General features: G+C 44.9%; 1 protein-coding gene across 2 annotated transcripts; it reads right to left on the reverse strand.

Moving 5' to 3' along the window:
- Positions 1-21,738: 21,738 nt before the first annotated feature.
- foxd7 (forkhead box D7) lies at positions 21,739-23,690 on the reverse strand. 2 transcript variants are annotated; one of them, XM_088603512.1, is made up of 2 exons: positions 23,359-23,690; positions 21,739-23,138 (listed from the first exon to the last, which is right to left on the reverse strand). In XM_088603512.1, the coding sequence occupies exon 2, from the start codon at positions 23,113-23,115 to the stop codon at positions 22,036-22,038; it is 1,080 nt and encodes a 359-aa protein (XP_088459638.1). In that variant the 5' UTR covers positions 23,116-23,138; positions 23,359-23,690; the 3' UTR covers positions 21,739-22,035. The 2 variants fall into 2 exon arrangements, with proteins under 2 accessions (XP_088459638.1, XP_088459637.1); XM_088603511.1 differs by having other exon boundaries at positions 23,465-23,688.
- Positions 23,691-25,785: the final 2,095 nt, after the last annotated feature.

The raw sequence follows: 25,785 nt of genomic DNA on the forward strand, positions 1-25,785 counted from the left end.
ACATAGTGGCGCATTGGTTAGCATTACTGCCATGCTGCTCTAGGGCCCTGGGTTCAATTCTGGGTCTGGGTTGCTGTCTCTGCGGAGTTTGTATGTTCTCCCTGTGTTTGTGTGGGTTTCCTCAAGATGCTCTTGTTTCTTAGTCCAAAGACGTTATCTGGCTTCTGCAAAATTGGCCCTGGTGTGAGTGCATGTCTATGCATGCCCTGGGATGGACTGGAGCTCTGTCCAAGGTGTACCCTGCCTTGCACCTGTTACCAGCTGGAATAGGCCCTGGCTCTCCCTGTGACCCTGATTTGAATGAAATGAGTAGATAATGGATGAATGGATTGAAGGAATTTGCAACTTACTAATGTGCTACCTCAAATTTTATTGCCTTCCTTGCTCAAGATTCCTGTGCATCGGTTCGGCTACTTTCGCTCATTTATGGTTCTGACTAAGTCACCTTGTGGAAGCCTCAAGGCTCAACATGACGTCAGAACTTCTGGACTATAAGAGAGCACAACAGAGCCTGCCCTGTCCTGTTAATATGTGTGGCCTTGGCACAGAGATTGTTGTGAATAGAACACAACAATGGGCACAAAGTGGAGCCAACTCTAACACAGCAGTATGAGCTACCTCATATGCCATACTGGACCAAACATGGGCACTTGTGGGGAAGGCTGCTATTTATACAACAGGATGCTGAGGTTTTACAGGAAAACTAGACAAGTCCTTATGTGCTAAAGACTGATTTAACAGGGCCCGGTTTTCTGAATCCCATCAATGCCATTTCTAACATAAAATAAAACTTCAACATCCAATTTACACAGCACCTATAAAAGCGTTTTTCTCTCCTTAAAGTTACATTCCCCTCAGTGGATGAAAAACGCAATCTCAATATCATCATCACCACAAGCATATTCACCTCCCACATACTGTTTTTTTAAAGGAACTGCACTCGTCCTTGATCTTTTTTTATGGACCTGTTTTTAAACAATGACACAGAAGAAAGACAGCATAAGACTAAGGTTTGTTTGCCTTCGTGTTTCGGAAACAGAAAGTAAAAGACAATCAGGCTGGGGGCTGTTTACTCAAGGCTCTCCAAACTTTGATGTCATCTTTACTGCATTTGGTCACTGCGTGCATCGCTTTCATCACTGCCAGTAATCCGCTTGACTAAGGCTGAATCAAACCATCTGCCACTTACAATAAATCCTTAATGAGTGGCATAGCTGAAGAGCAGAGGTCCGAGTCTCCGTGTCTCATTAGTGTCCAGGCTGTGTGTGACTGTGGTTTTGTTGAAATGCTTGGAATGGGCTGGGAGGGGGGAGGGGGGTGGGCAGGCAGCCAGCGGATGGGAGAATCATTTCCGCCCCATTCATGAGCGCCAGATAACCAACCGAAATAAAAAAAAACCCACAAGCACGGTCGCGATCATCTAATGTCAGTAATGGGCTGAGCCACTGGGAAACAAAGTGACCCCTCAGTTGTGGTGTCATCGCTCTCCTGTGCCCCGGAGGGAAACTGGTTTACTATTGAAATGCCAGCTGGGTTCACCTGCGCAGCTGAAGTTTTTCAACTAAACAATACAAAAGTCGACGACTTTGACGCATGTGCTAAAAATCTTGAAAAACATTGCCAGGGTGATAACTGGTTAGCGCAGGTATTAGTGAACCACAGTTTAAGAACAATATATGAACAGACTATTAACATGTTCTCAAATGTTATAGACAGTCAGAAAGGTGATGACATATTCTTTACACTAGGGTTCAGGCCATGGTCAGGATAAGGGCTTTGTTACTTGCACCCAATTAATCTACTGTACAAATGGCATATTATCACATCTCTCTCTCTCTGTTCTAACTTTATAAATACGTTTAAAGTACAAAGAGTTTCTTAATGCCATTTGAAGCTCAGAATCTTAAGTTACCAGTAAAGTCAAATTGTAGTTCAGCTTCAGACTCACCAATAAAACAAGGACCCGCAGACAGGAAATTAAGGGAGTTCATGTAGGACTCAAAACATTGAGCACTGCTCTACACAAAGAGTTGTGGGTGTTTGCAACTTCCCCTGGTTAGTGGTTGAGATGAGGATGGGATTTCCAGATCAATTAGCTACTAGCAAACCCAACAGTCAAGATGGAGCCTAGCACCTTCCCCACGTTTGTAGCCTCTCTCATATTCTTATGTTGCGAAACTATTTGACAAAAACTCGGTGTAACAAACTCAGAGACGAAGTGACATGAGGTCCTATTGATAAACTAGGCTTTCTGAGTCATGCTGAGAACGATACTGCTTAGACACACCTCTCTGCACAAGCTCGTTTTGTTTTCCCAGTGCGATCTTGTAAGCAAATGGATGTGGTTTTTCACATTTTATCAAGAGCTAGACTCGGTGACAGCCATGCAGACAAATTCAGACACACACACAGAGAGAGAGAAAGTCAAAGACAGGCTCGCTCGTGCACGTGTAAACAGAAAGCCACATGTAAGACACAAACATCCACACAAAAAACACACACACAGACCAGTGCACACTTGAGCACAGACGCACACTGTCTCTCAACCTCTCGCACTCTCTCCAGCTAACAGCCCCTTTGAGGTTTTAAATAATAAAGAGTTTCAGTTTCAGAGCCCACATAGGAGTCCTGAGGGACGTCCAATTACAAAGCCATCTCTCTCCGAGCATCTCACTTATTTGTGTAAAGATATGTCAGCGCCAGGAATGATCAGAGTGAGGGGGAGCCAGATGTGGAGAAGGGTGATGCAACTTAATTCCTGGTCTTTGAAGGAGAAGTTTCCAGGAGGTGGGGTTGTGTTGGGGGTTAGGGACAGAGGGGAGAGGTTGGGGTTGAGCTGAGTTGAATCTATTGTTCTGTGTGTCCCTTCATATTTGAACCCCCCCAACCTCAGACACACACACACGCACACACCTCCCAGAGCCACTGGATTATGGGGAAATGAAAGAAGACAACAGGAAAATGCAGATGCAAGCCCAAAAAAAAGAGCAGGAGGAAAAAACGAGCAGTAGCACAAAGACGGAAAAAAGGGGGAGAGAGAGATTTAAGAGTGAGCTGTGTTTGGAGCCCCGCGCCACGGAGGGATGTTTTTCCGCTACATGCCAGATCGGCAGGGAGGAATTTTGATTGTGTTTTATGTGTTAAGCTGGTAGGATGGGGAGCAGAGAGTGGGGAAGGCAATTACAAGCGGAAGGCAGGGCCAAGCCATCATAAAAGACACATGGGAGAACCCAGATTTATGGGCAGATCCCAGAAAAAGACGTTTTAATAATAGTTATCTGTGTTGCGGTGAGAAGCACAGAGGGGTGAGGGAATGGGGGGCAGGCTGTTTGTGTGGGATCCAAGGGGCTTGAGGTTTTATGGTGTACCTCCTTTAACAGGCTGCTTTTGACAATGGAAAGAGGGCCTAATCTGAAAACTAATTAGTACCTCCTCCTCAGAAAAAGGAGGGGTGGGAGGGATAATTGGGCGATATAATTGATTAATTGTGCAGCACAGAGGGTAATTGGCCTGTGTGTAACGGGAACTGGTCCAGGCTCCCGCGAAGTGTAGTTCAGGACCCTATGCAGACAGTATAATCCGGATGTAAGTGGAGAAGGACAACAGGGAAGAGACGAAGAGGATCAGGGCAGGTTGACAGACAGGGAGGCGTGACAACAGTGATCCGGTGCTCGGAGGGCGTGGCAAAGGCAAGTCCTAGGGGGAATCCGGGGCGCAGTCCAAAATACAAAACCGGGTGATCTGGTTTTCCATCCAAGACAAGACAAAACATGGTTAAAATCCGGAACGGGATCTGGAACAAGGACAGGGAATAACACCAGGGAGACAAGGCCAGGCGTTCCGAGCCCCGAACTCAGACGGTCAGGACGCCGTGATGAATCCTATGCCGTTGGGTCTCTCCTGGACCCGCTGGTAGGTGGGCTTCCAGGCGTCCATTTTCCAAATGCTGAGCCCGGAATAGTGAGAGCGCCGGGCTTAAATAAAGACGGACTAAACGGGGCAGGTGCATGAAATCAACTAAAATACGAAAGAGCCGGAGCCACGTATGGTCCTGAATTGTGCCACCTTGTGAAATTGAGGATCAATGGCTTGATCTCTCAGGAACACGGATGTAACAGTGAGCTGCTTTCCAGCTGAAGTGTATCCCCCCCCCATCTGAGTGACCTGCCACCCAACAACTTCTGAGCAGCATTTTCACAATTGGATTAAAACTTCATCCATCCATTTTCTAACTGTTTAGAAATCCAGTTTATGGTCGTGGCAGGAGCAGGAGCCTATCCCAGCAGGCAAACAGGTGCAAGGAGAGACACACACACACCCTATTGCAGTGCACACAGACACACTCACCCTAGGGACAATTTTCCCAGAAGCCAATTAACCTGCCATAGTGCTTCTGGACTGTGGGAGGAAACCAGAGCACCCAAACTCCAGACAGACAGCACCCCAGCTCCAGAATTAAACCCAAGACCCAAGTGTTAAGAGGCAGCAATGCTAACCACTGCGCCATCATGCTACCTCAATGTTGTTTCCTTCTTTAGTGATTTATTTGGCTGATCCAAAGTGACTTACATTTGCACAGCTGAGTATTTAACTGAAGGCCAGTGAACCGGGTGAAGTTTCTTGCTTAAGGGTGGAGCAGCAGCATCTCACCTGGGAAGTGAACCCACAGCCTTCCCAGACCCCTCCCCACCACCACCCCACACTGCTGCCTGCCTAGAATCTTCTCTTTCTCTACGACACAGTGAATCACCTTCAGCTCCTGGACTGTAAAGGGTGCCAGGTATAAAAGGGGGGCTTTTCTGTAAAAACTACTACTTGTATCTCTTTATTTTTTAACATTCTATTTATTTCTATGGGATAAAGTCTTAAATGCTGTTGCTAAGGTCCTGTTAACCATAGATTAGGCGCCTGTGCACAAGAATCATGTATCCCACCAAACTAAGCAGAAGAACAGCATGCCTAGTACTATTGAACCTCAGTCAAAGATGTAAACCACAAGCATGCCTTGCTCTGCACAGTGATTTTTAACTTTTTAGGGTGTTTTTTGGGAGGTAAGCATCCTTACCAATAGATCAGCAAGGAGCCATTCAAACCCAGGCCTGTTGCTCATGAGACTTCATGTGGACATTGGCGCCAAGCTCAGCAAGCGTTTTCAGAGCTCCACATCAGGTCCAGGCCAGGCGAGTCATCTGCTTCCTCTGACATCAGGGCCTGCAGGCCCAGTTCAAAGTCACCAGCGTGACATGCTGAGACCACATGGTGTCACTGTCCCAAGACCAGCGCGATTCCCATAGAGGCTGCCTGGCACCAGAACACTAAGGGCTCGATTTCCCGCTGGCTGGGCACACTGCCCATCTAATTCACTTACTGTATGGGATGGAGCAGTTTGCCCACAGTGGAAAGCGAGGACCTAAATTGTCAGTGAGGTCTACAGTGCCATCATCTGAGGTTTAGCATCAAAGGCCGCGCTCATGCGCGATTCCGTGCGTCAGTCTCTGAGCGCCCCACAGCATCCCAGTGTGGTGCCGCTGTGCAGACGGGGCGAGTCGCTCCAGAGCCGAACACCAAGAAAATGAAAGGCAAGAGGAACGTAGGTGCGGCCGCGCATCCGCATTTGCGACGGCAGTTGCAGACCTACCCAACGCGGGCGGCGCGGACGAAAAGATAAATTCCTCTCCATCCCTGCAAGACACCGCCATATAAATGTAACCCTGACCGTCTTCACCGGTCCATGCCGAAAAAAGAAGAAAAGAAACACAACCTTTCGGCTGTGGAGCCTTCTGCGAGTGTCAGGTTTCTTTTCTTCTCTTCTCAGCATGGAATAAACCTTTACTCGTTCCTTTGCCGCCTATCATGCTGACGCAGCTCCCTCCTGGAACATCTGCACCGTTGCTTTGAAAGAGTGAAGAATCCTTTCTAGCGTGATGTCATCTCATACCTTTCTGACCCGTCAGGCTACCTGTCCGCCGGCCTGCCTGTCTTTACACACTGTAGATACACAGAGAAAGAGGGAGGAAGAGGGGGGGAGGAGACAAAGGCATCAAACGAGGGCTGCTATCCGTCTAGGACGAGATGCCAGACTTTAAAAAAAGGCACAGAAAAACACAAGAAAGCCTGCCCACAGCTTCAATAATACATCTTCATGTCAAGCTCCTGACAAATCGACGCACACGCTCCTTCGCAGACTGTCAGTCACTCCCGCCGGCGCGCACAGAAAGAGAAAATCTCTCTCCGGAGCCCCCCTCGGTGCCGCGCAGGCAAGCCTTTAAAGTTAAATAAAACTGCTCTCGCCGCATTGTAATTTTTGTTATATTTATTTCTTTTTTTTTAAAGCAAGGGTTATATTTTTTGTTTTCCAGACTTCAGCTACAAATATGGTCACCATATGACAAGCGTCTGCTTTGTCTTTCAGTCAGGGGTCACGCTTTTCGGTTTAATGTCTGCTGGCTTTCTGCACACGCAGCATGTCTAAATCTGTATTAACTGTCTTGCTCTGTACGGCCGAGCCCATCTCCCCTCCATGCTGACAGCACAACAGCTACCCCTGCCACTCACTTTGAGCGCCGATCAAAGTCGATCAAAGCGCCATTCCTCTCCTGCCGAGAAAGGCTGCTTCTCCGTCAGCCATGCGGTTCAGCCTCCACCAGAGAAGCGGAGGTAACGTGTGGGTGAGATGTAGAGGTATGATTTCCGTTTTCAGAGTCAAGATGGGACGCACGGAGAAAGAGAGGCTTGGGTGTACGGAAGAGGAAAATGACCCGGCCGCGCTGGACGAAGAGGAAGCTGGGATCATTCCCGAACTTCCTCCCAGGGTCAGCTCCGTGGCAAAGCCCCTGCCGGAGACGCAGCGGCTGCGGGTGTGAGGTGAGACGGGAAAGAAGTGGAGAGAGGGAGGGAGAGAGAGAGAGAGGGAGTGGCAGGGTGGTCTCCGAACTGGCTGGTGTGTGGGATTTGTCAACATGACCTCAAATCTCCAAAATTGGGCTCTGGAAGGGGGTGCCTCCCATCCCATCTGCGGGCGGGATGCAAGAAGGTCTTCCCCAAAAACAAAGACGGCATTGACACCGACACCCCGAGCAACCCTCCACCCCCCCAGCCTCCCCCTCAAGTCTCTCAGCACTCGAAGAGCCTTCTGAAGACCGGAATGCAGTTCAGGTGCAGAGGAGAGATGTTTCCAATTAGTAGATTATAAATTAGCATTTCTCTCTCCCTCTCTCTCTGTCTTTGTCCACCACCCACAGTTAACTCTCCCCCACTCTCTCATCTCATTCTCTCTCTCATTCCCTCACTCTCTCATCTCATTACCTCTCTCTCATTCCATCACTCTCTCATTCCCTCACTCTCTCATCTCATTCCCTCTCTCTCATTCCCTCACTCTCTCCCATTCCCTCACTCCCTCTCTCATTCCCTCACTCCCTCTCTCATTCCCTCACTCTCTCATTCCCTTACTCTCTCATCTCATTCTCTCTCTCATTCCCTCACTTTCTCATCTCATTCCCTCACTCTCTCTCTTATTCCCTCTCTCTCTCATTCCCTCACACTTATTCCCTCACTCTCTCATTTCATTCCCTCTCTAATTTACTCTCTCATCTCATTCCCTCACACTCTCCCATTCCCTCACTCTCTCTCTCATTCCCTCACACTCTCCCATTCCCTCACTCTCTCTCTCATTCCCTCACACTCTCCCATTCCCTCACTCTCTCTCTCATTCCCTCACACTCTCCCATTCCCTCACTCTCTCTCTCATTCCCTCACACTCTCCCATTCCCTCACTCTCTCTCTCATTCCCTCACACTCTCCCATTCCCTCACTCTCTCTCTCATTCCCTCACTCTCTCTCTCATTCCCTCACACTTATTCCCTCACTCTCCCTGCTGTATGCAGATGGTTAAGATCACCTGATGCAGTTCGGCTTGTGTGACAGCTTTTTATTCTGAAAGAATAAGGGCTGCAAACACATGAAAAGGCCTGCTGGTTTGCCCAGGGGTTTGCTTTTTTTATGTGTACTTAAAGATGATATTAAACATCTGCAAATAAGTACTGCGGTCTTGAATAACAAAAAAAGCTGAGCTGATTACAACTTGCAAAACGGGAGTGGCCTTTGTCGTGGAAGTAGGAGTATTATTTTGCAGATGGGGTTTGAAAAGAATATATTTGAATTAGAGGTTTAGAGAAATCAAACGCTATGTTTTTCGTCCACCTTAAATTCCTCTTTTAGGTTTCCAGCACCTGTCAAACTTTTACGAGTGAACAACTCTGAAACGTTGCCCAGGAAAATTTATAGACTGAGATGCCTCTATACTAGAAAGTGTGTTAAGTTTCCAAGACATACTGTACATGCATATATTTCTTTTACATTCTTTAACACAACTCGGAGACCTCCGATTGCCCTCACATTTTTCATGGTCTCTACTCCTCCAAAAACACAAGAAGAAATGCAGAACCCAGAGCTGGTGTTTTATATGGAACTCCGGGGAGACACTGCTGCCAGAGTCAGGAATGCCGTCGGAATTGTGGTCCAGGTTAGAGGAGCGAGGGCGCCTGAGGAATAAATCTGAAGACATTTTACCCTGGAGCCCCACTCACAGAGACAAAGGCAGCATTTTAATCCTCTGCTACCTGCCGCCACTTCTCCGAGGTCACAGGGGGCAGGAAATGTAGCATTTCCACACCATTAGGATTAATGCTCAGATGCCCCTGTTACACAACAGCGAAATTGACTCAGAAGTGCCTCCTGACCTCTGCACTTTGGCTCATTCGTGTCTGTAAAGCCCAAACTTAGGTTGGTAGCTGGACCCTGTGCCAGAGAGGTGCTTGGACGAAAATCCGAAAACAAACCCATGGTATCCAAATCGTTAGACGAGAGAGGAGTCTTGAACGTGAAGCAAAAGGTCGTTACCAAAAGGTCGAGAGAAAATCAGGATGGAAGGGTTGAGTAGCTCTAAGTGAGAAAAAGTCTTAATTGTGAGCAAGGACAGATGGAGGAGAGAGGATTTAAATAGGAAGGAGCGTGGTATCAATTAGTGCACCAGTATGTGCGGTGTGGAGTGCGCGTGGGTATGTGGAGATACCTGCGTGCTTGCGTGCGATTTGTGACAGTTCGGTCCAGTTTCCCCAGCCCATGAATCAATGTCTCCACCAGAAAAGGGTTTTGCAAGATTAACATTTTTCTTAATAGAGCTATTTCCCTTAGAAATCTTTTCCAGATACTTTCTGGGTGCTGTGCTGGTCCCCGTCAAACAGAGGTGAAGTTTACTTGTGCTGTGCTCCGTAACCTCCAGGTTGAATCTGGCACAGTCCCTGGCACCGTCCTGTCCTTTCGCCCATCTCTCTGGGCCAAAGGCAGTATAAAGTTACTTTTTCCATGCTCTGTCAGGCTACAAGTGGGAATGGGGTGCAGGTGCGCTTATGCCTGAAAACAGGAGGCATTTCCTCATAAAGAGTCAGAGGAGCTGGGGGAGGCGTGGCCAATTTGTTATACTTTACACAAAATGCCTGAATGAGATTTCAGGGTCGATGAGCTACAAGCAAACTAGCAGGAAGGCGGATGAAAGCAACCCACTCCCACTCCCCTCCCTCCCTAGGCCTGCACACACTGGTCTGTGATGACATACAGGGGGTGATAGACCTGCACACGCTTGTATATCGACACACACAAACACACGCATGTGTACACACACACAAGAGCAGCCTAAAACAACACTGGACCCCACCTGGTTCGCAGTCCTGCATCTTTTCATGATTCGTTTGGTTCGGGGTGGAACTGATCTCCCTCTCAGACTGTAGCGGTAATGGACGTTTCTGCTTTTACCGTTTAGAATCCCCAGTTAGTTTGTGTTCTGCCCTTCGATTTTGGGAACAGACCAGATGTGTGTTTTTCACGTCTCGGCTCACAGCTCCAAACCCCAGCCACTCAGATCGAGTGCCGAATGGGGAAGAGGCACGTCTCTTACCGAAAGCCTTTTGTCTTTAAGGCTCCACTATTACCCCTTTCCCGGTAAACTGATTTTTATATAAATTTATGTACAAGCTTTTTTATGGCATTTAAACATCTGGCCAATGGTACCCATTCTCTGAAAGGAAAGCCGACCGCGTTGAGCTTGATTTATTTCAGCAGAGTATGGCCAGCACTATGCAATGTGGGCTCCAGCTCAGAGCTAAGTGTTAATTAAAATGAGACTGTGCTGTGGTGGCCCGATCCAAACTGAGAGGAACTGATGCCAATCATGATGACTTCAGCACAGCAGCGAAAAACAACAGCTACCAATACTGAGGCCTTCTTACGGCTGGCCCTGTCCTGAACAGCACTGCACATGGTGAGGAACATGGAGAAAACACGGAGCTCAGAAAGGAGCAGGCACTAACATGTGGGATCACCATGAGCGGTCTGGAGCCGTTCCACATGTGTTGCTCACATGGAGGTACTGCATCGTCCTTGATGTTGGATTCTCAAGGTGTTTTTCCTGAGGATGCCAGGGGATTGACTCCAACAACACAGATGAGGAGGGGTTGCTCCTGTCACCTGAGAGCTCTCTCTGTGTGAGAATGAGGCTCCTAGTCTAACTACAAAATATACTGTATAAACATGCACAGGCATAGAAATGCCCTGCATCTCCCTGTTTGGCCCAGTGCATCACACAGGGCCTGCTGCAGACTGCCGTACAGAAGGCTGTTTTTAACACCACAGGCTTGGAAGAGAGAAGAGAGATATGGCCCGGTTTATTGCGTTTAGGGAGTGCAAATTTTAACATAGCATGGCCGAGTTCAAAATTTCAGGAGGGCTGAATGAAAAGAACGACCAGGGCAGAATAACAGCACTGTCCTTTTTCTCAAAGAAAATCATGTACTCCTCTATAAGTCCCTGCTGCTGTTTCGGGAACTCATTTTCAGTGTATTTAACAAGGCTCTTATTTAAAAATTTAAAAAGACATTCCCAAAATAAATGTAAAAATATGAAAAAGAATGAACAAATATTATTTCTTGTGAAAGGACATCATTCATGATAGAAACCATCCAGCTGAAGCTCAGTAAAGTCACCATTTTTAAACCTTGCTATCTTAAATTGTCTTTTTAGTTTTTTTTTTCATATACGGTCTAAAATTAGGCATCCTCTTTCTGTGTTGGATGCAAAACTCCCAGACCAGCTTTTTTGAATTAAGAGCTGAGCTTGCTCAGCCAAAAGCCACAAATTACCCCCCTCTAGCTGCAGAGCATTAGGAACAATTTTGCGTTTCGCTCTTTAAAAAAAAAATAAATTGAATTAATGCTGCTTGCACCAGGGACCACCAAAGCAGGAGTTGATATACAGTGAAACTTTGTAACAGTTTGGGTGGCTGGCTGGATTGGCAGAGTGTGTTTGTAAGGAAACTCTGTTAAAGCAGAGCCTGTAAGGGGAGGAGGTTTTTCTTTAAGTTCGAATCCAGTACGAATCTCCGTATGTTTCTTTATGAGCCATCCCAGTCTTTCAAAACCTGACCTTTAGGCACTTAGCCTGAGCTAATACATATCCTATACATAGAAGCAGGTATTTCCATTTTATATGATGTGCCCTGCGCTGGTTAGCCTTGATGCCTTACAGCGCTGAGGCCCTGGGTTCCAGACACAGTGTGCTGTCTGTGTAGAGTTTGCATGTTCTCCCCATGTTTGTATGAGTTTCTTCCAGGTGCTCCGGCTTCCTCCCACAGTCCAAAGACACACTATCAGTTGAATTGACTTCTAGAAAAAATTGACCCTGGTGTGAGTGTGTCTGTGTGTGCCCTGCGATGGACTGTTGTCCTGTCCAGGGTGTATCCTGCCTTGCGCCCATTGCTGGGATAAGCTCCATCTCCCCTGCAGCCCTTAATTCGAGGAAGAGTTTGGAAAATGGATGGATGAATGAATGACATGCAAATAAAATGCCACATGTGACAAACTTGTCACAAAATGCCACGCACAAATTGACGGTCAAACAGGAATACGCAAAAACCTTTATGGCTGTATAGGCTGGCACGAATGAAACTGGTGCCAAGAGGGAGAACACAGCCGGCATGAAACGATATGGAAATGAAGCGCGGGGGGGGTGGACGTAGGAGGCAGGGAGAGACAGATCTTGTCTTCTTTAAAAGAAGGAGGGGGGGAGACAAGAAGACATGCATCGACACCCTGTCCAAGGAATGGGACGGCCCAGCAGGCACTGAAGAGTTAAGGACGCCGTTCTGCTCATGGTATGCCTTACTGCTGAGATTCTCAACCCCGGGACCCCTCTTTCTGCTGCCAGTAACTGATCTGCTAGCTGGTTTAGTTTTCCTCTGCACACAGGCCTTGAAATAATACCCCAGAACAGCAGTTCTCAATCCTAGTTCTGGGTAACCCCTGTGTCTTCTGGTTTTCGTTTCAGCCAAGATTAATCAAAGGCTAATTTATTTCCATTTTCTATTTGATACTGTCTATTTCTTTTTTTTATTAAATGTACTTCCTGTAAACTGTAAAAGTAGCAGCACAAGATGTGTACTTGGTACAAACACTGTTTGATTGAGTGAGTTACAAGTCTGCCTCATTCAGGTGTGTGAGCTGAAACAGAGCCAATTGGATTCAAGATGAAGGACAGACACTGTCTCACTGTTGTCTGATACAGTGTCAACTCCACCAGCCGCTGTTTCTCATAAAAACGATCAGCTGTTAAGAGCTGTTTAGCCAGAAATAATGGAGTAAATTCTTAATGAGTAAGTCGGTGAGCAATGGGATTGAGTTGTAAATGCTGAAGTTGTTGGAGATACTGTAATGTACTTTAACAAGGGTATTTTTGAAACTAATGACTGAGGGAGGAAAAAAGTCTAAACCAGCAAGCAGATCTGTTACAAGCGCCAATCAGCACAAATGATTAAGGACCCACAAACCAGCAGACACAGGAGCTTTCCAGGGCCAGAATTCAGAACTATTACCCTACCGTATGCATTCTGCATTACTCCAGCTTGGTCCAGCTTACTCCTATAGCCGTCATGCTAGCTAACTACTCTAGCAGGCACGGCTCTAGTGCTTGTTCTTCCAGGACTTGCTGAGACGGGCAGAGACAGATGCCCCCTGTTGGCCTCGGTGCACAACGCTCTGGCAAGATCCTTGCCGACGGAGAGGACCGCGTCGTGGCTGTCAAAACCGAAACGCGATCAATAAAGCGCAGTTCCACGATTGCCAGGGCTCCATCAAAGCCTTGCTATTCCCGTCCACTCCGTTTTTAACGAGACCAGGCCCAGCCCGTGGTGGCACAGCCACGTTCTGGAAAAAACCAAACCACCATAGCAAAAGGAGCAGCCACCCCATTAGCTCGATAACTGGTCTGGCAGATCCTCGTTAATCCAGCGGGCAGTGCCTGCTGCAGAGCAGGGCACCGTATGATTAGGAAGAAAGCACTGAGTTGATTGATGTGTTGTGCAGCAATTTAGAAAGAGGGTTTGTTCGCCTGTGGTAGTGCTTTTGGCATTAGGGGGAATCTTTGCACTGACTCACACCCTGTCTAAAGCAGCAGTAAGCAAAAGGAATCTTTTTTTTTAAATATCCTTGTCTTGATTGGAAACATTCGCACTTTGGAGAATTAAGCAATAGACAAAGAAGGCAGCTGCCAGAGCTTTTTTGTTTGTTTGTTTCCTTGTTTTTTTTGTTCTGAAACAGAAGTGGAGGGAATGGACATCAAGATGCCATCAGTGACAAGGTTTTAGCTGTCCAGTATGTGTGTGGGAAGAGGTATCCAGCAAGGCGAGGACCACTTTATCTCCCTCTCTCTCTGCATGGCTCTGCGATGATCTCATTCTCTTTCTGGGTGGCTTTCCTGTTATATGTCACAGTCATATGAAAGCTCCTAGGGGGGTCTGTTCCTAAACTACACTGCTATCTGACAATACACTCTAATAAATTTATTGTTTGTGGCTTTTTTTATTATTTTAATGGCTGCACAGACTCTGCACAGCGAGATTTCTGAACTGAGTAAATTGCAAATACAGAGAGACTGATCGCCAGCAAAACAATTGTCTGTCCGTGGGTGGCTGTTGGAAGCTGGGCTCTAGCATCATTGCAAATCATAATCTACACAAGGCTATTGTTCTGCGCATTTCTCATTTTGCAGTAATTGAATTCAGAGTTGCGGAAATATAAATACATAAGTCCGGCCACAATCATTAGAGCATCCAGCAAGAAGAAAGCCTTTGTCAATCTCTGTGACAGGTGTCTGGTGTCCCCTGCGGGTGTGAGGAGCATCTTGACAGGGCACCGACAAGAACCGGTTTCATCAATGAACAGGTTGATATTTTACACAGAACTTTCCTGCAATTAAAGTAATAAATTGTGCTCGGGTAAGAGCAAAGGGGCTGTCCAGTTTTCTCACTTTTACTTGCACAGCCATGGAGTGCCACCCTGTGTCACACCAACAACTCCGTCAAGGTGCATTAGGCCTGAGCAAATCATAAACTGGCGTGTGTGAGGCTCGCTGCTCTCTTTTGTGATTGGCGTCTGTGAATCACACAGATGTGCTCAGTGCATCTTCTGGCAGCTTTGTTCAAAAACAGCAGGGCTCTCGGCAAATGAACATCTAAATAAATAAAGCTGAAGCAGACCTACAGAAAAAAAAACTCACGGAGAGACAGCACAGGCGCTCTGAGCCCTTGGTTGAGATTCAAACTGCTTGGCCAGAGTGCTCATCTGCAGCGGGCCAGGGGAGTGCGTGGGGGTGGCTGGATTAAGAGGTAACTAAATGGCTTTTTATTGCTCTCCCTGCTGGCACAGAATGGAGTAGATGGAACCCAAACTTTCCAGAAAGCTGCTTATACATGACTTGCAATTTTGTTTATTTTCTGCAAATGTACTCCAATGCAGAGATAAGGAGATATGCTTAGAAATAAGAAATGACATGAGAGTAAACTTCCATCATACATCACATCTGCTGCTCAGTATTAAGTCTCTATTGGGGGCACATTTTGCATCGTGTACTCCAAGCTTTTCTTGGCTGGGAAGCATTTGAGTGTATCTGGACAGTGATTCTTCCCTTTGAGGGGAATGTGTAGCTCATCCTAGGACAAGTTTTGTTTTCCCATCACGCCCAGCCCACGCTGTTCCTGGTGACTTTTGAACAATATCAGGAGTCCAGGGCTACTGTGAAGTGTCACACCGAATTCAAAAAGTCTTTCAAAAACTCACACATCCTACCGGCAACACGAGACAGCTGCAGAACCCGAACCCTGGCCATTCAGAGAGATCTCTCCTCTGCAGATTTGTCGCTGAAACAACCACTTCTCTCACTTCCAACTGCAGAAAGTTTACGCAACTGAAAAAAAACTGACAAGCAAATCCATTAAACACTGGTTAAACACAATGACAGATCACGCTTCCCCATGTAGACCACCCTGCAGGATTACACTAGAATATGAAAGACTTCACATTCCTCCAAACAGAAGAGTATTGATGCACCAAATTGCTGGTCTCAATTAAGTTATAACCGCTAATTTTCTTCATTTTATTTTTCAAACTGCTCATGTATGATTTCCTTCTAATTATACATTTCTGCAGCCTGGGTAAGAACGAATAACCCATTAAAACAACTCACAGTATCTGTTAATAATTTAAGAGCTTTGAGATGATTTCTTTTAAAGATGTTACATAAAACAAAGCACTGCTACTAATAATACAAGTTGTGACAGAACATTTGTCTCTTCTCTCTCCCCATAGTCCTTGTGAATGTACAAATTTACATGGATATAATATGCATGCCATCTTTGTGTCACTGTCCTCTTGTATTCTTGTCTTTCATAAATTAAGTGGATAACCCCCTCTTGCTGTGAGACATGTCATGCAAAATGAGATTAAATCAAAATAAGAAATCAAGTTTGCATTAATTATTAAAACGTAAAACAGAGCTGTGGGCCTGCACCGTGACAGCTGTCGGAGAAGATCTGATGTCCGAGCGAACTGTTAGACTGTAAGGGGTTAAAGGTTTTTCTTCTGAACGTTTGAGGGTCCTTGGATTCTTATTAAGAAACACTGTTTTTAGCCAAAGGCAAGCTAAAAATAAAAAGTGAGGTTTTTTGAGAACCTCTCAAAAAGAGCTTTTTTTAGAAGACTGCAAACAGTTTCATCTACGACATCACTCCACTTCTTGTCATTTCCCGCCCCCGCAGACAAAGCGCTCTGGTGATAACCCCACTGCGAGTCAAAATGTTTATAAAGCACCAACATCAAACAAGCTGGAGTCTTGTAAAAATGTTCGCCCTACGAGAGGAAAAAAACAAACAGAAACACACTGGAGATGATAAATGCAACAGCGTTATAAACGATGTGCATCTAGACAACTCCCCTTTCACTTCTAATTTGAGGAGAGTGTGCTGTTCCTGTACCTCCCAGTACACAAACAGAGCACAAAAAGGCTCTGTTGCTCTTATTGTTTGGTCAGCTGCAGCATCTCTCTTCGTTCGTCTCTCCCTGTCTCCTGTTTAGGAAGTGGCAGGTATTTACCCTCCCTTTCAGCACAGAGCACGGCTGAATACGAAATTCCCGATGCCTAGTTTTCCACTCCTGACACACCTGAGTGGCCTTCTCTCCACTTGACTCTTGGCCGATTCTATCTTCCTCTGAAAGACTTCTCCGTTTCTTTCTGTCTCTCAGAAGCAGGTTCACTCCTACGGATTCTGAAATATCCTTCTCATTGAAAACCTACTCCCCTCTCTGTGAGGTTGCCTTACAGTTTATTAATTGCGACCTTTTAAGGCAACATCAAAGTGCAGAAGACTCAGCAGAAGAAGGTACACCGAGTTCCAGCTCTTCGAATGTCCCACGTTTTAAGCGATACAGAGAAAATGTGTCAGGAGCTAGGGTCTCCAAGCCTTTGACCCGCTAAGAGACAGGATCATTCTCTCACCCAGCTCCACCTGCTGTCAAATCATTAGTAAACCTCTCCTGTCACAAAGATAAAAAGGGTCCAGAACTCTAAACTACCAGTTGCTTAATTAAGAGCATCAGTCATGCTTCAGTTAAACAAAGAGCCACTTCAAAGCCCATATTTGTTATCCCCCCTACATTTTAAATATTATGACAATAACTCCTGTTATTTTGCTCCTTATCTGATTATTACATACATAAACCAATAATTTTCTCAGATCAGAAGTCTAATCTTCAGTGGGTATCTGCATGAAACAGGTATACATTTAGACTGTGTTTCCCTGTGGCATCCATCCTTTATTAAGGAGTAAAAAATTCACATTGAAGATTAAAAGATGTGCTTTACCTGTGCAGCCAAGTCCTCCACATGTGTGGCTGTCATTGGGTACTTAATGTGCACAGCAATGCCTTCTATTCCTAAGAAGACTAATTGATTCATGCCAACTTTTCACTGTGGTGCGGTTAAGGAGATCTTAAGTGCAACAATAATGGGATTCACTTTGTAGCAACAAAGATTTAAAAAATGATTATTCATGATGTATCATCTGTCTTTCTTTGCAGTCAAGGGCTAGCGCTTTCAGACCCCAATCAGTACGGAAAAACACCTCTGTCGCATCACAGTGATCGATCGTCATAGGAAGCCACTGAACTTTCCACACAACCCACCATCCAGTGACGAGCCCTTCAGTGGCTGGAGTGTGGCGGAGAGAACACCGGCACTCTCCTGAAGCTGGGAACCCAGAGTTGTCATTAAATCCCATATTCCGTGTGAAACTCTGGAGGAATTCCCTTCTGCCTGAGCCTTTCCTGTTAAAACAGGAGTCCGGATTCCCCTGGATGGGGTAGTGCGGCTTAAACACATTTACTCACAAACTGGAGAACGTTTCACCAAACAATGAAGATGTAAAGACACTTTACAGGATATTGCCTTATTGCTAGCATCCAAGTAATTAGATTTTTTATTTTATAATGGCAGTGTGAACAGATTGAGGCAGCGGGTAGGTCCTGTTGGAGACTATCATCCAAATAGAGGGCCCTTCATTCATAATTTGGGGAATGGCATTAGAAGCAATTTTGTTACTGAATAACAAATACAAAGCATTGTTCAACTGCTGAAGCACGGATGTGTTAGATTTCATTATAAACCATTATTTTATATTGCACACAGGTGACAGAGACAACACGAAGGGTGTCTGGCTTGTAAGATGTGCGTGCCTCTGGTTTTACAATTGTTGAGTTAGGAATCTCCTGTTCGGGTATACAAAGGTTCCTTCGCTGTCCTAAGTGGTGCCTGTTCGTTAAAAAAAAAAAGATAAAACTCCCAAGGGATTCTAATCAAATTAGAAAAAGGAAATGTTATTTGCATCAGGACAAATTCATGCATGAGTCTAAAGTCTGCTGCTTTTATCGGACTGCAGCCGTGTGAAAAATAAGTAGTTCCATGCCCTTGAATTGCGACCTCTCCTATTTATCTCTTCGCCTCGATTCGCATGAGAAGGCAACACCTAAACTTTATTCCCTCCAGTGCAGTTCCTATTATAACGATTCCCATGACTTCAGTAAATGGAACTTGGCTGTTTGTCCTTTCCACTGAAATAAAAATCTGATGTCTTAAATGTATCATTCGTACCCCAGAATGTTAAACTGTATTAAAAATAAAAATCTGGTACTAATAATGTAATATTGTGGTTGAAGTAAAAAAAAAAAGTTGTTAAATGCATCGCCTGAAATTAAATGCGCCGCTTGGGTTATTGAAAAAATAAACTTTATTAAATAATCATGATTTATGCCGTAGCGTAGCCAGCGCCTGTTGTATGAAATATTGTTATTTTTTTAAAAGCGTTGATATTCGGGGATTCTGTACGAGTAATACAAACAGGTACCACTATATAGGCTCTTACAAAAAAAGTATGAAATTGTCATCACTAAGAACGCAGTTATTTTTGTTGTTGTTAGGGTAATATTTATATATTTTGGCCTATTTAAGTTACTATAATTTGGTCTATTTGTTTAAATCCAGTGTGGATCGGAACAATACGTGCCAGTATTAGACGTTTGATACCTTGTTATTTAATATACATTGAGTCAGGATCCTGTCCTGCAGTGTGAGGGCACAGATCATAAACACTGCTTTCCAAAGATATCCAAAGCCAGATACATGAGATATATTCCTGATCTGAAAATCCAGTCGCCTCAGAAAGGTTGGCCTTGCGATTTCTGACGACCTGAAGTCGCACATCAAATACGTTATCTTTAATATTATTATTCAAACTTTGATTACCGTATAATCTATCTAATTTTTCCTCACACAAGTCAACACGTGCTCTATAGTTTTGGACTGCCAATGTCCTGATAATAGTTCTACGCAGTGACCCAGCTCACATTATTTGATAAATTGAGTGTTATCGTAAAGAGGATGTGTTTTTTAATTTGGTTGGATTTAATTCCCAAAACATAATACAAATCTGTAGTGGCGGTTTGTTTCTTCTTGTTGCTATTTCTGTCCTGATGCTGAATTCCAAGATAAAACTCAACACATCTGTTAACTGACCGCTTGATTACAACGATTTGGTTTACGGATGTGGAGTTACAATAAAGTAGGTGAGATACCGGAGAAAGTCACGGAAGTCCTGACTTGGCAACGTCGCAGATGACAATTCGAAAACTAGCTGCGATTAAGTGTGAGTAGTTACCTAAATTTAAAAAAAATAGGGAAAAAAAGAAGTCAAAATTTGGTATTGTCTAGAGCGTTTTATACAAAAAAAAAAACCCGAAATGCGATCCCTAGCTGTTAACACCTGCGCGGAGACGTGTCAAGGGAGTCGAAGCAGAAAGGTCAGAAACGCTTAGAAAAGGTGACCCGTAACATTGTAACAAAGGCTGTCTTAATATCTGTTAATTAAGACTGAAGTCGCTTTCTTAAAAGACTGGGTCGAATCTCACTTCACCGCGACGGCGAGCTGGACTTGGAATGTTCTGTCAATCACAGCTTTTGGCTGCTGCTTAAGAAACACGCGTGGGTAAGAACGGCGGGCTGTCATCTGTCATGTTAAACAGGTATTCCAGGTTTCCCAATGGCAAAGCATGACTGCACCGCTCTTCGGTGTCACTCTCTTACTACGTTTTAAAAGAGTTATCACAATATGCAAAGAAGGAGTAACGACATGCCCCTTAGTTGTATAGTTATTTACCCGGACTGATTTTCACCTTACCGGGGTTTTTACAAACTAAGCATGTTCAGTTGCGCTTTTAGACAGCAACACAGTACAAAGCACCACATAAAGCAAAGCGCACGGACAAATGCGAATTCATTTCCAAACAAAACAAACGACTCAAGAGAAAACGTGATTCTCAACCTTTACATTTAGTCATATCGTTTTAAAGATAATCGATATAGTTTATATTTTCACCCTTCATTGGCTGAAAAGGGACTGGTCTAATCGCCTCTTAAAGTAATTAATGTAAAGGACCGCCGATAATTAGTGACGGTCCGGTTGCTTTAAACCCTTTAGTTTGGCACGTTTCTGAACGGTGTGGCCTAATTTCTGGGATTTTGTCAAAGTTCGTGCTGATTAGGGACTTTGCCCCAGCTATTCGCCCCAGAGTATTTACTGTAAATGTTTCAGACATCTTTGAAGACACGCACAGCTGTTTGTCACTTCAGGTTATGGGTTGATACAGAGTGGCACCGCAGACTAGGTCAGCTGGAGCTACCGCAGCACAGAGAATTCGTAAACACTGAGGGTTTAAGAGCCTCGAGTTCCGACACTTCAAGAGCCTCGCTACATGGCACAAGGGAAGACATCATTGTATCGTGGTATGCATGTGTATGTGAGTATGATTAGATAATACCAACGTTTCCCTAGAGGAGAACTTCAGAACAGGTTGAAATATATTTTCAAATCGAGATCACTTTAAGAATTCATTTAAATTAATTTCACTGAACCCGAGCCGTGTTTAAACGATATCGAGGTTCTGTCTTTTTTCACACGTACCCGAGTCGTTTTAGTTCGTGTCTTTACACGCGATTCGTTTTTCGGTTGAGATCATTAATTCAAGTCAAAGGTGAATTTATCTTCGAAGGCTTCTATGTAATTTTGACAGAGATAAATTTAAGACGGGAAATATAAAATGTGAAAATGGAGTAAGCCGCACTTGTTAAGAGTGGGGGAGGTGTTCGAATGACATTTGGACAAATAAAAAGGTAGTTTTACGATGTCTGCTCGCTGTAACTAAGGAAATGTACTGCAACGACAGCATCAGAATGTATCGGGAGCGTGAAGGCTTTGTACCAGTTGCAGGTCAAACCCAGGCCCAGAGCTCTCTCTCCCCTAAAAGCAATGTAACACGTTCAGTGGTTCACCCCCGATTTATAATATATTGCATTTCATAATAAAATAAATGAAAAACAGAATTTTAGAACGATACAGGCATATTCTTTACGAATCTAACCACTACACCCTCTTGTCTTCCAAAATGTAGTTTGAGTCCAGATTTAAAAAACTCCTCGGCTGTCACGAAGCCCTTAATATTACTTCGAGCACATCTGTCATTTTTTAAAATGCCCAGAAAACGAATAACTGCTCGTCGACAGCACAGCTAAGTCAGAAACATTGCAGAGCCACGTTTAAAACGGTATGATCCTCACTTCATTCACCAGTAAATGCAATTTATCGCCTTGAATTGACGTTCGTTGTTATGAAAAGGTAGTTTGTTTTAAAAAAAAACTTTACTAATTAACATCGATGAACGGGGAAGCGATAGTATTTGAATCCTTAAGAATATGGACATTTTATTTAAAAAAAAAACGTTTGGAAGAAATATTTAATGCCGTGAGACCGCATTTAAAATCCTCTTTTCAAATGTAAAACTTTATTATTTAGCGTTGAAAGTTTAGCATAAGCAGGAGCTTTACAAGTCATGAAGGCGAGAGAAATAACTTGCCCAGTAAACAGACACCTGGAAGGCGGCTGAAAATCTTTTCAGAATAATTAAAAAGCGGCGTAGAATTAAATCGGTATAATAAAGCCAACACCGTTTTCGAAACCGATACCAGTCTCCAAGGAAAACAAACAAAAAAACGAACCAATTGTTTCCGATACGCTTTTACCTGAGTTTTTTTAACAGTTATTGTCAGAAATTAGCAGTTGTGCGCTTCGCTCAGCTGCTGCAGGCGTTTATTGGTCAGGGGGCCGCCGCTGTGTAGCGGGTGCAGTTTCTGGTACTCGTGCTGGAGGCTGAAAAGGTGCGGGGAGGCCGAGGGGTGGTGGAGCACCGCGCTGGAAAGGAACGCGGGACCCTGGGTGTCGCCCACCAGCGCGGAGGAGAGAGCGGGGCAGTGGGCGGTCACCCCGCCCGTCAGGGTCTCGAAGGGGAACGGGGGCACCCCGAGCGAGGAGTCCGGTTTGAGGGCCTGGGCAGGGGAGAGAAAGGCCTTGCCCCCCGCCGCGGCGGACGTCCTGGAGAACAGGGTGGAGAGCGCGGGGAGGATGCTGCCGGCCGGGGGGAGGCCGCCGGCCCCGCAGGGCGCAGGCGGGGGGAATCCCACGGGGTACAGATCCAAGCTCGGCAGCTGGAGGCAGGCGGCCCCGAGCCCGTAAGTCCCGTAGGTGAAGCTGGGCAGCGAGCCCGCGTCGCGCTGCTCCTTCAGCAAGCCGAACCTGAAGTGCTGCCGCTTGAAGCGCTTCCGGCGCCGCAGAAAGCTGCCGTTCTCGAACATGTCCGAGGAGTTGGGGTCCAGGGTCCAGTAGTTGCCCTTTCCCGGGTTGCCGGGCTCCCTGGGCATTTTGACGAAGCAGTCGTTCAGGGACAGGTTGTGCCGGATGGAGTTCTGCCACGCCGGGAACTTCTCCTTGTAGTAGGCGAAGCGGCTGCTGATGAAGTCGCAGATCTCGCTCAGGGTGAGCCGCTTCTTGGGGCTCTGCAGGATGGCCATGGTGATCAAGGCGATGTACGAGTAAGGCGGCTTCACCAGGGCGCTGCTCTTGACCGCGGCGGGGCTGCTGGAGGTAGCCGCTGGCAGCTCTAAGTCTCTCTCGCCGCCCGGGCATTTTTGAGACCCAACCCCAGCGCCCCGCTCCCCCTGGAAGCCGCTGGCTGCTTCCTCCACCAAAGGTGGGCAGAGCTGGGGTCTCCTCGCTTCCCTGCTGCCGTCTCCGACCACATCAATGTCGGGCTCCGCCGTGGGATCCGACGCCGAGTCTGCGTCCAGGGTCATCATCCAAACCGCGAAACAAATACCACCTGTGCCAACAGGCGGGAGAGACATTCAGTGAAGATAAAGACAGAAGGGAGAAAAAAAACGGGGTGAAAAAATATTTTTTTACAAGTAGCCGACCGTCTTGAAGTTTGAATTCCCCCTAAATAGCGTAGCTGGTCAAGTGTACAAACACACACCCCCTCCCCTCCCCGCCAAGACGGTCATTAAGAAAATATGCGCAACATCTTTAAAAAGAGAAACCACCTTTGTCTCTCCGAACCCCGACCAAAAAAAAAGGCTCCCGTGTATTTTCAAAGGCTTCACAACGAACCAAATACTTCTACATTGAAGGAAAAGAGATGTATCGAACCTTTCAAGGAGTCTACATCATCCCTCTTCTCCACTGATCGAAAAAACTTTTTTTTCTTTTTCTTGTAATTGTAACTGTGCTGGGGTCAGGTGACCGTGATGTCATCGCGGAATTGTGAAGTTGTTGGGATCTCAGGCGCTTCTCCAATGGAATCCACGTAACAGATCCCACTGTAGACCGAGTCTCCTCCTGCCAACCGTGCGAGACCCAACGTAGGAGCACCACCTGTCTGAAAGGCACACACCTTGCACTGGTACTGAAATACTGCTAAGAGCTTTAGTCTGCGTCTCTGGTAACATAGGCTGCGCTGCCTTATCTTAAGAAATCCTTTTAAAGAAAAAGCAGTTCGCTCGCGGAGCCTATGCAAAGACTGGACGTTTACTAAGAAAAACTCCCTCATAAGTTTCTAGTGTTTATTGGCCACGGTTTCATTGTCGCCGAAAAAAAACATCGATCTAATAACAGTGCTAAATTCTTTGCATTCGTGTCTCATTCATTCGTGAAAAAAAATCCCGGTTTTAACTTAAAAAAAAGTATTGCAGTAGCACTTTGACATGCTCAGTTTGCAAAAAAATTAACAACAATCTTCTGTTCCACACGTTTGAATTGAAAATATGCATTTAGGAGACGTGCACTTCTGACATTTTGAAACACAGTTTGACGATCAATTTTAATCAAGATTATTTCAATGAACAAATTAGGAAGTACATCAAAACGCAACTTTCCCCTACTCACTTATATATAATATTTATGCTACTATTTATATTTTGTCCATTTTTTATAATTAAATGAAATCCCGGTAATCAATCCTGAAAACCCAGATGACTATTTTGAAATCACTGTCATGATTTGCTAGGAAAATCAGTCCACAGTGACACTAATTTTCCATTTTATCGCTTTACACATAACGGAAATGTATGGTTTTCATTCAACACAAAAATAGCAATAAATCCAAAAAGACCATCTGAAAGTAAAGCAAGAATGAGCAGTCTAGAAAGACAGTTTTGATTCGTTGTTGAATAAACTCATATCAGATATTCCCGTGTTGGTGGAAAAGAATGTTCTGCGCATTAATACGTTTTGAAAACAAAATCCAAAAATGTTTTTGAACAATAGCTTTAGAAACCAACGAAAGCTTCACATAAATCATCCATTAATTAATTAATGTTCGAAAGCCCAGCTGCGTTTTTTGAACTGGAACACAAATGTTATCCCTATGATCTGCTCAGGTAATTCATTTAAACATTTGACAACAGAAGCTGTTTAATTACTTTGATTATCATTTTAAAAAAAGTGGTTTTCAACAATATGTTTACTGGTCTCACTGTTAAAAAAAAGAAGTTCTGGATGTCGTGTTCTCTCGAGTCTCTCCAGATATTTCAAATTAATCAGGGGAAAATTGGCTCAGGTCGCACTGACGCAACCAGGGTTTAAAATCCAGGCGAGATGAGGAAAACCGACATTAAATTAAATAATTTCTCATGACTTCATTATTGCCAAATTAATATGACAGATTATTTCCTTTTGTATTATGCACACATATCTTTTATTGCTTTTCTATTAAATATATCCTGAAATGGACTGCAACATATTTATAATACGCCAAGGTGCTTGGAGAAACGAGTGATATACAAAAGATGCAGTTTTTAAAATTCTTTTACACGCTCGAGATGGGCTGTTTTATTGTCGTTTTATCCGCAATAATTTTTTTAAACCCTGTGCTTACAGTAATTTAACACAAATTCGGTGTTTACGCCTGTAAATTACAGTGTAACCTGTACCTAATCAATTACATTTTAATTACCATTTTAAGGCAAGATTTTAGGAGTGCTCAGAAAGGGTGTTATCCTGTTAAATTTGGTGTAAACCTGCTGAAGGCTACTGACACCAGAGGCAACTCGCATCGCTCGGTGCGCATGTTTCTTCGTGATCGCGTTGCTTTAGAAAGAGCCCACCCGGGTTTGACTCTAACCTCAATCATTATAAACACATAGAAACGAACCGGAACAATTTTAATCAGGCCAATAACATGGAGTTACAGGGTAATGAGATAGGGATTAGGAGAGGCAACAGTGATGCTCAATGAGAATTTAATTCACTCCAGATTTGTGGTAATTATCGTGCACATCTTTTAATATTTAGGCACACAAAAAACTAACGACCCAAATTTCCATACCTGTCATTTAAAATCTTCTCGTTTTCCGTTTAATTTCCCCTTTATCTTAATGCGAAACATTCTGCCTGCGGGTCCAGAGGCGCAGTTTATAAAATACTAAACGAGCATGCACAGTTTGGAAAGACAACTTGGAGTTCTTTTCTTG

The sequence above is a fragment of the Lepisosteus platostomus genome, chromosome 13, assembly GCF_059453375.1.
Source record: "Lepisosteus platostomus isolate fLepPlt1 chromosome 13, fLepPlt1.hap1, whole genome shotgun sequence".
NCBI classification, from domain to species: Eukaryota; Metazoa; Chordata; class Actinopteri; order Semionotiformes; family Lepisosteidae; genus Lepisosteus; species Lepisosteus platostomus.

What these genes read in the sequence shown, in the direction of transcription:
- foxd7 (XM_088603512.1), bottom strand. Translation starts at nt 23,115, where the DNA reads ATGATGACCCTGGACGCAGACTCGGCGTCGGATCCCACGGCGGAGCCC.